Below are 12,048 nucleotides of genomic sequence, written 5' to 3' on the forward strand. Positions count from 1 at the left end.
TTTGGAAGTGTGGGACGATCGAGAAACTGGAAGCAAGCAGCCATGGACCGAGTTTATTGGCGTAACATTGTGGCGCAGGCCATGTCTTGAAGGACGTAGCGCCATCAAAAATAAAAAGAGAACAGGCAGTTTTCAGCTCAACTAGGTTATTCTACCAGAAGAAGATCACTGACATTGTTTCTGACTTTGTCATTCAGAATTATAGAAATCTAATAGCATATGTATGTTGAAGAAACGAATATGAAAGATACAGAAGTCGTAATAGCATAAGCGTCATAAGAAAAAGAAGCAAGTGCAACTCGTTTGAAGAAACAGTGGGTAAGAGTATCAAAACGAATCGGCCACGCTAAAGCTTAAAACCTGATGAATGGTGTCAAGCACAAAATGTGGGCATTGGGTTATGGAGAGTATTTTCAAAAAACCATCGAAGTAGAAACTCAATCAAGATGATTTTTTGGAGGTCATTTTTATGTATCTCATTTTTTCGAATACAGTTTCTCATAAAACCTTTCATTTCCTGCATACGCTAAGAAGCTCGGAAGTGCACATCGAATTCAGAAATTTAGAAGCACTTGCTATTCAAGTTGAGATATAGAGAACCGAACAAGAAATTTGCTTCTAATAACCTCTAAATAAGCTCCTACATGCGTCAAAATTTACCACCGATCAGGTTTGATCGAATTGGAAAGGCCATTTTTCAACCATAATTTTGCCAATTTCTTCTCCTAAAAAATCGGTTGTGGTAACTACCTACGCAATAGAGGGAAACCTAATCCTAGCAAACACGGTTTGAATCAGACAACGAGCGAAATAAATTCACACAGAGAATCAATTTCCAAATATTATCCAAATAGAATTTGACGTTAAACATTCTTCGCTTGTTACTTCCTTGCTCTGATATTGCTTCTATTTTATAACTACTTACGATCTAAGATAGTTGTTTTCTTCTGTGTTTTACCGTATAATATCATCAACAGTGTGATCAATTTGGTTGTCATCTGTTCTTCTCTCGATCAACGCTTCTCGACAATTTAACGTGAATCTGCGTTTGCTTGTCCTGCTTCTAGCTCTTCGGCACACCTTCGTTATCATTGCACAAAAACCTCCACAAAACAGTAGCCTTGCCCAATTAACCCAAAATACTAGGGAACTTTCTTCTCGTGAAATAATCGCAGCAATAAAGAAAAACAACCTTCCTCTCGACACATTGTGGATCTGTCTTCTTTTCACGTTAAGTAATTATACAGAACAAACATTTTAAAAAGCGAAACCAAGAAAAATTTACCTGTAAGGAGGCGATCTGAACATTTCCTTGAAATTTCCAGCAGATCAGTCTCCCTGTCTTCTGCGTACTTAGTACTATTACAATCACTAAATTATATGCATTTTTTGGTTTGGATATAAATTTCGCTATTCGTGTGGTGTGTTTGCTTCTTTGTTCTTTTAATTTTCCTTTGTTTCTTTTGTTTTGGTTTCAACATATACATCTCAGACGTATCAAAAATAAAATAACTTATCGTACAAAACATCTGTTGCTCATCATAAAATGTCTAATAAATTATTAACGAATTACAATTATTGATTTTAAATATATTGAACGCAGGGAACCAGCCCTGGCGTCGTGTATGTGTGTGTATGTACGTTTGTTTTTTGATGTATGTGTCCATGTGTGTTATTGTTGCTTTGCTTGTTTGTTTGTTTTGGTTTTCGTTTTGTATAGATCTCCCTTACAGCATACCTCGATTCGCTATTTGCTTCCATTGTTTCTCCTCCTTCTTCTTCGGGTACTGATTTGCATACGTGATTACATAAGTATGATGAGTATATGCCTAGTTTGTTGTAAAGTTCTTGATTAAATGTATATTTCGTTATGATAGGGGAGAGCGGCGGGGTGATGATGATGTGCGGTTTTCCTAGGGCTTTTCCTCGCGATTTGATTCATCATTTTCCGAAGCACTTTCTTCTTCCAGCGTCATCTGAAAAGGAAAAGGGTTTTTAGTGCTTTGTTCAATAGATTACACGAACGAAAGCCATTTAGCTCTTATATATTCTAATCTTAATATTCCTGCAATTAATACGCAGCAGCACATTATTTTTATTTACGTTCACTCTTCGAGCCTTTCTAAAAATATCCTTATTGTCGAATAGAGAATCTTTCTCCAAAATCGACACTGAGCTGGCTGAAAGGGAGATATTTCTCAGATGTCATAGAGGTCAGCTCCTTTCGACGCCCTAATATCAACTCAGATCTTATTCAGTTTTAGTTAAAACTCTAACTTTTCGAGTTCCAGAAATACCAGAACAATGCAATTCAATATCCCACACTTGTCAATGGATGGAGTAGCTGAAAAGGTTTCTAAAGAAGGCCCCTCATAAATGTCTGATCCAGGGGTTGCAGCCCGCAGGTGCGGTGTTGCACCTCCACCGAGGAATATAACAAGGTGCGGACTCAACTGGACCTGTGTGGATTGTAACCTTCAAAAGGTTACATTATCTTTGTATATATTTTTTGTACATATTTTTTCCTTTCTTTATTACTATTATTTCTATATTTACTATTCTATATTTACGGCTTAGATAATATTATTATTTATTTATTTAGTTAACATCTACACAGATAACACTGAATCAACAATTTCACGCCACAATACTCGGTTCGTGGCCGCAACTCTCCATCCTCGGTTCTGCCCCACGCTCGCCAAATCGATACGCACTTGATCCGCCCACCTAGCTCGCTGCGCTCCACGCCTTCTTGTACCAACCGGATCCGAAGCGAACACCATCTTTGCAGGGTTGCTGTCCGGCATTCTTGCAACATGCCCTGCCCATCGTATCCTTCCAGCTTTGGCCACCTTCTGGATACTGGGTTCGCCGTAGAGTTGGGCAAGCTCGTGGTTCATCCTTCGCCGCCACACACCGTTCTCCTGCACACCGCCGAAGATCGTCCTAAGCACCCGACGTTCGAAGACTCCAAGTGCTTGCAGGTCCTCCTCGAGCATCGTCCACGTTTCATGCCCGTAGAGGACTACCGGCCTTATGAGCGTTTTGTACATGGTACATTTGGTGCGGGCGTGAATCTTTTTTGACCGCAGCTTCTTCTGGAGGCCATAGTAGGCCCGACTTCCACTGATGATGCGCCTCCGTATTTCACGGCTAACGTTATTGTCAGCCGTCAGCAAGGATCCAAGGTAGACGAACTCGTCGACCACCTCGAACGTATCCCCGTCTATCGTAACACTGCTACCTAGGCGAGCCCTGTCGCGCTCGGCCCCACCAGCTAACATGTACTTTGTCTTGGCCGCATTCACCACCAGTCCAACTTTTGCTGCCTCGCGTTTCAGGCGGGTGTACAGGTCTGCCACCTTTTCAAATGTTCGGCCGACGATGTCCATATCATCCGCGAAGCAAACAAATTGACTGGATCTCGTAAAAATCGTACCCCGGCTGTTAAGCCCGGCTCTCCGCATAACACCTTCTAGCGCAATATTGAACAACAGGCACGAAAGTCCATCACCTTGTCGTAGTCCCCGGTGGGATCCAAACGAACTGGAGTGTTCGCCTGAAACCTTCACACAATTTTGCACACCTTCCATCGTCGCTCTTATCAGTCTCGTGAGCTTCCCGGGAAAGCTGTTCTCGTCCATGATTTTCCATAGCTCTACGCGGTCGATACTGTCGTATGCCGCCTTGAAATCGATGAAAAGGTGATGCGTTGGGACCTGGTATTCACGGCATTTTTGGAGGATTTGCCGTACAGTAAAGATCTGGTCCGTTGTCGATCGGCCGTCAACGAAGCCGGCTTGATAACTTCCCACGAACTCGTTTACTACGGGTGACAAACGACGGAAGATGATCTGGGATAGTACTTTGTAGGCCGCATTTAGAATGGTGATCGCTCGGAAGTTCTCACAGTCTAACTTGTCGCCTTTCTTGTAGATGGGGCAGATTACCCCTTCCTTCCCCTCCTCCGGTAGCTGTTCTGTTTCCCAGATTGTGCCTATCAGCCGGTGCAGACAAATGGCCAGCCTTTCCGGACCCATCTTTATGAGTTCAGCTCCGATATCATCCTTACCAGCAGCTTTATTGTTCTTGAGCTCGTGAATGGCATCCTTAACCTCCCTCAAAGTGGGGGCTGGTTGGTTTCCATCTTCCGCAGTACTGACGAAGGCATTTCCTCCGTTGTCCCGTCCTTCATTGCCTGTGCTCTCAGCACCATTCAGGTGCTCGTCGAAGTGCTGCTTCCACCTTTCGATCACCTTACGCTCGTCCGTCAGAATGCTCCCATCCTTATCCCTGCACATCTCGGCTCGCGGCACGAAGCCGTTGCGGGATGCGTTGAGCTTCTGATAGAACCTACGCGTTTCCTGAGACCGGCACAGCTGTTCCATTTCCTCGCACTCCGTCTCCTCCAGGCGGCGTTTTTTCTCCCGAAAGAGGCGGGTCTGCTGTTGCCGTTTCTGTTTATAGCGTTCCACGTTCTGCCGGGTCCCTTGCTGCAGCATGACCGCCCGCGCTGCATTCTTCTCCTTCAATACCTCCTGGCACTCCTCGTCGAACCAATCGTTCCGTCGACTCCGTCCCACGTACCCAACGTTGCTCTCAGCTGCATCGTTGATGGCTGCTTTTACTGTTCTCCAGCAGTCCTCAAGAGGGGCTTCGTCCAGCTCACCCTCATCCGGTAATGCAGCCTCGAGTTGCTGCGCGTATGCCGCTGCGACATCCGGTTGCTTGAGCCGCTCTAGATCATACCGGGGCGGCCGTCGGTACCGTACGTTGTTAACGACGGAGAGTTTTGGGCGCAGTTTGACCATCACCAGATAGTGGTCAGAGTCGATGTTAGCGCCACGATAGGTCCTGACGTCGATTATGTCGGAGAAGTGCCGACCATCAATCAGAACGTGGTCTTAGATAATATAAGGTATTTAAATAAACGAATTAATGAGTTAAAATGAAATTAAAAAAATATCGAATTTTCCATTCCTCCTGAACATCCCTATTACCCAATACACTATCCAACCGTAACGCACCCACACAACGACACCAACGATCGGTGTCGGCAATGGACCAATGCACGAGTTCAATAACTTGACGTTTGAGCGGTGCCGAATTCACTCGTTGCCATGGTCACGTAAATAACACGGCACCGCTCAAACGTCAAATAGTGAACTCGTGCATAGGTCCATACGTTCGTCGTCTGACGCACAAAGATGACGACGATGAATCAACAAACCTGGTTGTCATCCAGATTTCAGCAGCTAATGGAGCTATGCACGAGTTCACTATTTGACTTTTAAGCGGTGACGTATTCACTAGTTACCATGGTCACGTAGATAACACGGCACCGCTTAAACGTCAACGAGTGAACGCTTGCATTGGTCCATAGGTGAAACACCATCGTCACAGCAACAGTGCGCGTTTTTATAATCCGCCTTTCTATTTTCCCTTCTGTGCAGTAAAGCAGTAGAAGCATTAGCCGTAGAAGGCTAATGTCGCGACTGTTCGTGTGACCAACATCTAGTTTGCCACGCTCTGACAGCTTGAGTACCGGGTCTATAAGTGTCAAATCAATTTTTTCGACCAAAATAAAACATTCTCTACAACATGGCACCAAACAAACAATCGAAAACCTCAACAGTAAGTAATAATAAAATAATTCTGTTTTGTGATAACAGCGCCACTAGCGTTCTACTACTTATATTTCTATTAGTAAAGCCTTGTGTGATCTTACAAGGCCAGTCCGGAATAGTTTCGCGTGTGAAGTCCAGTCGGTGTGCCAAAAGTCCCATGGCCCGACAGTGACGGGTGAAGACATTCCGTGGGCAGTGAGAAGAGGAAGTTACCGGAGTGCCAAACCTGGCCCAGTCGACGTCGGAACAGTGACGTGACACCAAGAAGAAGAAACAAGTGTCTAGCTCCAGCGTGGCAGCGGATTGGAGCAAAGCCCGGCCCGACACAGTCTCCGAGGGGTGAAAACGACCAGCGCCCATTGAAGAACTGCTGCCGTGTCCCAAACCTAGACCGGTCCAAAAGCTCGAATCGCCTAGTTTTGAAGGTCTCCCGAAACACAGCCAGGATGGAAGATGCCAGCCGCCGTTCTGATGGGATTGCGCCACTCGCCCGGTAAAGTACATTACTTTCCTCATTTCCCATTTCCAACCAATTTGTGCATGAATATATGAACAATATGTAATTTAAATGCCCTCTATTGTTGCCTATCATTTCTCAACCACTGAGCCTTGTATTCTACAATCTTTTGTGCGTAGTCCATCTCGCTCTTTTAAGGGAAAGTTTTCCGCCATCATCCAATTTCCTCACCGGAGTAATTTTGAACGACCCTGATTCCACATTAGGCTGGCCCAAAAAAGTAATTCTAACAGGGTTCGAATACTATACACACGACGACAAACCGAGCGAGCTGCCCTATCGTATGATGCTTCGTGGACTACCGCTGGTCGACCGCGGAAGCCTCCTGATTCACTTGAAGGAGGACTACGGCCTGGGAGCCCAGGTGGCGCATATAATCAAGAATGGATCGATCTTCCTGTTGCACTTCCCAAAGGGAGCCACCAACCTCAAAAAGCTGCGTAAGGTATCGGGTAGATCATCGTGCGGTGGGAAGCGTACCGCAACAAGAAGGCAGACGTGACCCAGTGCATGAACTACCTCCTCCTATGCCACGGCACCCGGAACTACCACCTGAAGAGCAGGTGCAATTGCTGCGGGGATAACCATGACACCGACTAGTGTTCGACGGTGGAAACCGCGGCAAAGCGATGTGGAATCCGGCTACGGACCGTAGATGCTCCAAGCGAGCCGAGTACATCCGTATCCAGCAACAAGTGGCCATTCAAGACCGGTCAGGAAAAGCCCAGAGGCCCGTGTACGCCGCAGGAAATGCCTGCATCCGCTGGGTACCGGTGAGGCGACAATTCACCGCGCAACACTGTGAGGCGGCAATTCTGGCGCTTCGGATGCTCGCTCAAGAAGAACGAGCTCTCGCCCTCAACCGGCGGATTATGAACCGCATGACAACCATCCGTAACCAGCCATTTTCCAACAGCATTTGGCACCTTTTGAACCACTCGAGGCCATTCTAGAAGTTGGCATTTTTTTTTTTGAAAAAACGCCTAACTGCAGTACCACCACTGAAGGATGACGTCGGTGGTATTTTTATATCTCCGCCAGAAAAGGCTGACGCTATTGCCGGCAAACTTGTGTAAGTGTAAGGCAATCTCGGTGCAAACAAGGTGAGTTCGCACGAAGCCACGGTGCGGTAATCCATCAACCAACTGACGAAGTCGATGGCGCTTCAACCTGGTTTTGAAGAAACTATCCATGGCCCTCCTGGATGTTGAAAAGGCCTTCGGAAACGTCTGGCACGTGGGTGCAGGCAAACGTCCCTGACGAGGATGGTAAGAAGTTACCTCACTAATAGATCATTTAGAGTCCATCTTGCATGTGCCTCGTCAATTCTCCGAGCGGTGGCAGCGGGCGTGCCTGAATTCAGTTTGCTAGGGTCCATCCTGTACAATCTATACACCTCTGATGTCCCACAGCTGCCTGCAGGGTGCAGCTTGGTGCTGTACGCAGACCACAGTGGGATCATCGCGAACGTTTGAGTCCCGACTCACTAACGGCCCCTGCTTCATCAAGGTGTGACGGCATACGTTGCGTACTTCACCGCCTGGAAAATTAAGGTCAACGAGTCGAAGAGCCAAGCCATCCTCTTTTGACACCGCCCGTTTCCGCCGTCTGACTGATTCATCCTGGTGAAAGGTTGCCCCGTCGAATGGACAACAGGCGACTGTATCGTGCACACACGGACAAATTGAAGAACAGGTGCATCGGGCTCCTGCAATCCATCTATCCATTAATATCCCGGAGGTCCCGGCTGTCCCAGCGGAACAAGTTGGCTGTCATCAAGGCAATCATTGCGGCGGTGGTCAACTACGCGATGCCAGTGTGGGGTACTTGCGCCGAAATCCACAAGAAGAAGCTACAGGTGGTCCAAAACCGGTTGCTGCGACGATCAGCGAGCTGCATCGTGCCACAGGGTGCAAAATCATCAATGAGTGCGTCGAAGAATCGATTGACAGCTGTATCGCAAATGTCGCAGCTTCAGAACACTCGCTCATCTGAGAGCTTTCAACTAGGGTAACAAATTTTTAGATTAAGTAGGTTAAGTAGGTGAATTAGAATTAAAATCAAAAGTGATATACAAAATTATATAAGTGAAAAAATGCCTAAAAAGGAGATTATAGAAAAAAAACAAATAGGATCCAAAGTGGAAATGAAACGAGATCAAAAAGTAATCAATAAACCGAAAAAAAATTAAACCTAAACCAGGAGATACAAGTTTAATTCCTCAAACAGTAATTTTTAAAGTAAGCTTTCAGTTAGAAACTGTGGGCTCATTATAACATTATTTTGAGTAACTCTTAGTTCCCCCAACTGGGAACGCCATAAAATAAGAAAAATAAGGGAAGAATTTTTCATTCAGATATTATTCCAAAGAATTCTCCAGGAGTTTATCCATTCATTCGCTAATTTTATTAAAGCCTCTTTAATAATAAAGCAAAAAGAGAAGTTCATGCAGTGATTCTTTTATGGACTTCATAAGAAATTCCTCCAAAAATTATCTTCAAAAATTCAACCCGAATATTTTTTAAGGAAAACCACAGAAATTATACCTTAAGTTCCACCAGTGCAGTGGTTGCTAGAAGTTTCTATCAGGAACTACTCTTTTTTCAGAACTTTTTATGTGAAATCTGAAAATCTTCTGAAATTTCGAATTGCTTACATAATTATCGACAAAATAATCAATCGAATTCCTTGATAAATCCTGCAGGATTTTCTGAAAAAAATCTTTGAAAAACATCAGACGGGAGTCCTGAAGAATTTTGTATAGAGTAAGGTGGGGCAAAAGTTCGACCTTAGAGGTATAAACAAAGTTTTCAGGAAAACAATAACAGTTGAAACAGAACAAATACCATATAGTGAACCTTCAACATATTGGCTACAATTTTGCTGAACAAACTTGTGTCAAAATATTTACCCATTTTTAGTTATAATACTTTCAAAATTGATTGTCTTATTTGAACTTTTGCCCCACCGGTGGGGCAAAAGTTCAAATCTAGTGTGGGGCAAAAGTTCGCTGGTTAAAACACAAAATATTGATACTTTTATGACAGGCATACTTTATACCAGCCGTAAACTTAAGTTTGCCGAAAAATACACTAAATTTTCATCAAAAAATAGCCCAAAACAGGGTTAATTGTAATATACTCAAAAATAACAGTTTTTCGCAAAACTAAGTGGAAATGTAAAATTTTGATGACATTTTTCGCACGATCAGGCAAATTTATCTAAATTTGAAGATAATGTGTGGATTTTAGGCAATTTGCATTTTTTCCGTGAGTTTATACATGGGTCGAACTTTTGCCCCACTATGAGCCAAAAATTGTTTCCAAGCATTTATGCAAAAACTAATACACCTTAAAGCGTCCTTATGATAGGCTTAGAAACGCCCTTACATAAAATATTGAAAAAGATTTTTTCTTCATTTGGTTCCATGCAACGAAAGTTTGAACGAAAATTACAATATTCACGTCGAAAAACAACAAAGAGCCATAACTTTTTCAAATCCCAATCAATTTTCATGATGTTTGGAGTGAAAGTCTCTTACTTGAATAGAATTCGAACCACCATGACATTTATAAGTTTTTTTTAATTGAGCTAGAAATCTTAAAATGAAACTCTTGCCCCACTTTACTCTAGGTAGAATCGCTATAATTTGTACTCGTGTAAAACTGTAAAAAAAAATTTAAACACGAACCAGTTGACATTAACCGGTTGACATGGTTTAACATGGAAATTTTGCTGGAAAAATTACGCGAACGTTTTGAAGAACTACAGGAGTGTTCCCTGGATGAAATGCTGGAGAAATTCCAACAGAAATTCCTGGAGCAACTTCATGAGGAATCCCTGGTCGAATTTATTGCGGAATTACTGAAAAAGTTCTCAATAGATTTTTTTTTAATAAACCCTTGAGGAATTTGTAGAGTGATTTCAGGGAGAAACCGTGGTGAGCTTCTGAATGAATCGGTATGGAAAATAATGAAATAATACCTTTAAAAATCGGCCTAGCAATTATTGAAGGAATTTAGTAGTAGTCTTGTAGTCTTTCCTGGAAAAATATTTAAATTTTGGGATGAACCTTTGCGAATTTTCTTTTACACAGAAAATCTTCTAGAATATCAACTGCAGGATTGGTTCCACTAGCACTTACTGGGGTGTTCCATGGAAATATTTTCATATAAATCCATGTGAAAATTGTTAAACGTATGTAGTAATGTTGAATTGTTCAAGGATCTCCTGGAGCAATTTCCAGACCAATTTCGTTAGAATCGATCATAGCGCAGTGAGGGAGGCCTACGTGCCCGAAGCGATAGAGAACGATGATAGCCTTTGTAATTATTTCTACCAAAACCGAGTATACGGTTGCAGATAGAAACAGAGGGAGGCCTAGTGGCATAGTGCTGGGCTATTTTTAAATGGGGAAGTATTTCATTTTGAAGAACTTGCAACATGCAACAATAGCGTTTCCCATTTGGTGGAAAGGTAGAACTTAGTGCAAATGTCGGAAGAATTGCGAAAATTATAATCAGCAGGGAACCAGGTTGTGGTTGGCGACTTCGTGGAAGGTGACTAATACGCTGACTGAACGTAGTGGAAAATGGGGAACCCTAAATGTTCGGGGCAATAGGAGAAGTACAACCTTATGCCGACGAAGATGTCTACAATACGCCTGGCAATGGATTGGTGCTACTGCCATCCAGGAATCATTTTGTCACAGACAAAATTTAGTCAAACTGAATGGTTGAACTATAAGACACCTTTGATAAGTGTACTCACCTGGAAACGAATCTTATCTTCCGCTTCATCGAGTGCGGGCGGCGAAGGTGGTATTAAGCTCTGATAGTAATCACGATTCTCCTCCAGCATGTCCAGGATGTCCTGCGCATCGGGATGCACCAGGTCCGCCCAAGTCTCCCACAGCGGATGTACGATATAGTCAATGAAGCCAACTTGCGATTTTTCGATTGTCGCGTTGTGCCGATCGCACATCGGACTGATGTCCATGCCGGCGGCCCGTTCCTTGTCTCCCTGCAGGAAGAACTCCTCCATCAGCCTGGCAACCCATCGTTTGTACATTGGTAACGGTTTGGTGGGATTGCTGAGATCAGCGCAGTGTACCAAGTTTTCTAATACCTGCTCGGGGAAGATCAGACGTTAGGATCACGCTATCGAATCGGCACCGAACGGTCATTTACCTGTATCCTATCAGTATAATTATCTAACAGTAAGACTCCAGATCCTGCGACCTTCTTAGTCTCCACCATAGTTTTCAGATCGGCTAGCAGTGTCATGTGTTTCGACATATCCGTTGATAGCACCATATCGATTACCATCTTTCGAAATGTTTGACGTTGTTTTCTGTGAAAAAAAAGGCAAGACATCATCAGTATGAAACACTCCTTTTCAGTCGTCATCGTATGCTATGTATCTAAATAAATCGGGAATGAAACTAAAGTAATCAATTCTTATATTGCGGTATGCCTATCACCTAAGGATGGTTACGAACTAAACTTGGAAAGTTCAAAGTCTTATATTTTTTAATACATTTTTCCCCATCCAACAAATGTTATTGTAGTTTTAAAATATGATCAAGAATTATTGTTATCCGCAATACAATAATCCCCAGACGATTCGCTTCCGTATTTTACGACTAGCGCTATTTTCAGCCATCAGCAAGAATCCATGAACTAATTGATCACCTCAAATATGTCTCCGTCTATTATTACACTGCTTCCTAGGGATTTCTCTCAAGCTTGGCTCCTCCTACTAGCATGTATTTTGCCTTGGACGCATTCACCACTAGTCTAACATTTGCCACTTCGCGTTTCAGGTGGGTGGGCCGCATTTAGAATGGTGTTCGCTCGAAAATTATCATTATCTAACTTGTCGCCTTTCTTGTAGATGGGGCAT

At 43.5% G+C, this 12,048-nt stretch overlaps 1 protein-coding gene across 9 annotated transcripts in view; it reads right to left on the bottom strand.

Annotated features, from left to right (window-relative positions):
* Positions 1-197: 197 nt before the first annotated feature.
* LOC5571510 (cAMP-specific 3',5'-cyclic phosphodiesterase) overlaps positions 198-12,048 on the bottom strand; it is a 360,385-nt gene continuing 348,534 nt past the window's right edge. For all 9 annotated transcript variants that reach the window (XM_021848411.1, XM_021848412.1, XM_021848417.1 and 6 more), the window contains 3 exons: positions 11,334-11,496; positions 10,915-11,271; positions 198-1,976 (listed from right to left, as the gene is read on the bottom strand). In XM_021848411.1, the coding sequence (XP_021704103.1) occupies positions 1,914-1,976; positions 10,915-11,271; positions 11,334-11,496 (583 nt within the window). In that variant the 3' untranslated portion in view covers positions 198-1,913. The remainder of the gene's footprint in view (positions 1,977-10,914; positions 11,272-11,333; positions 11,497-12,048) is intronic.

Source organism: Aedes aegypti, chromosome 1, assembly GCF_002204515.2.
Source record: "Aedes aegypti strain LVP_AGWG chromosome 1, AaegL5.0 Primary Assembly, whole genome shotgun sequence".
NCBI lineage: Eukaryota > Metazoa > Arthropoda > Insecta > Diptera > Culicidae > Aedes > Aedes aegypti.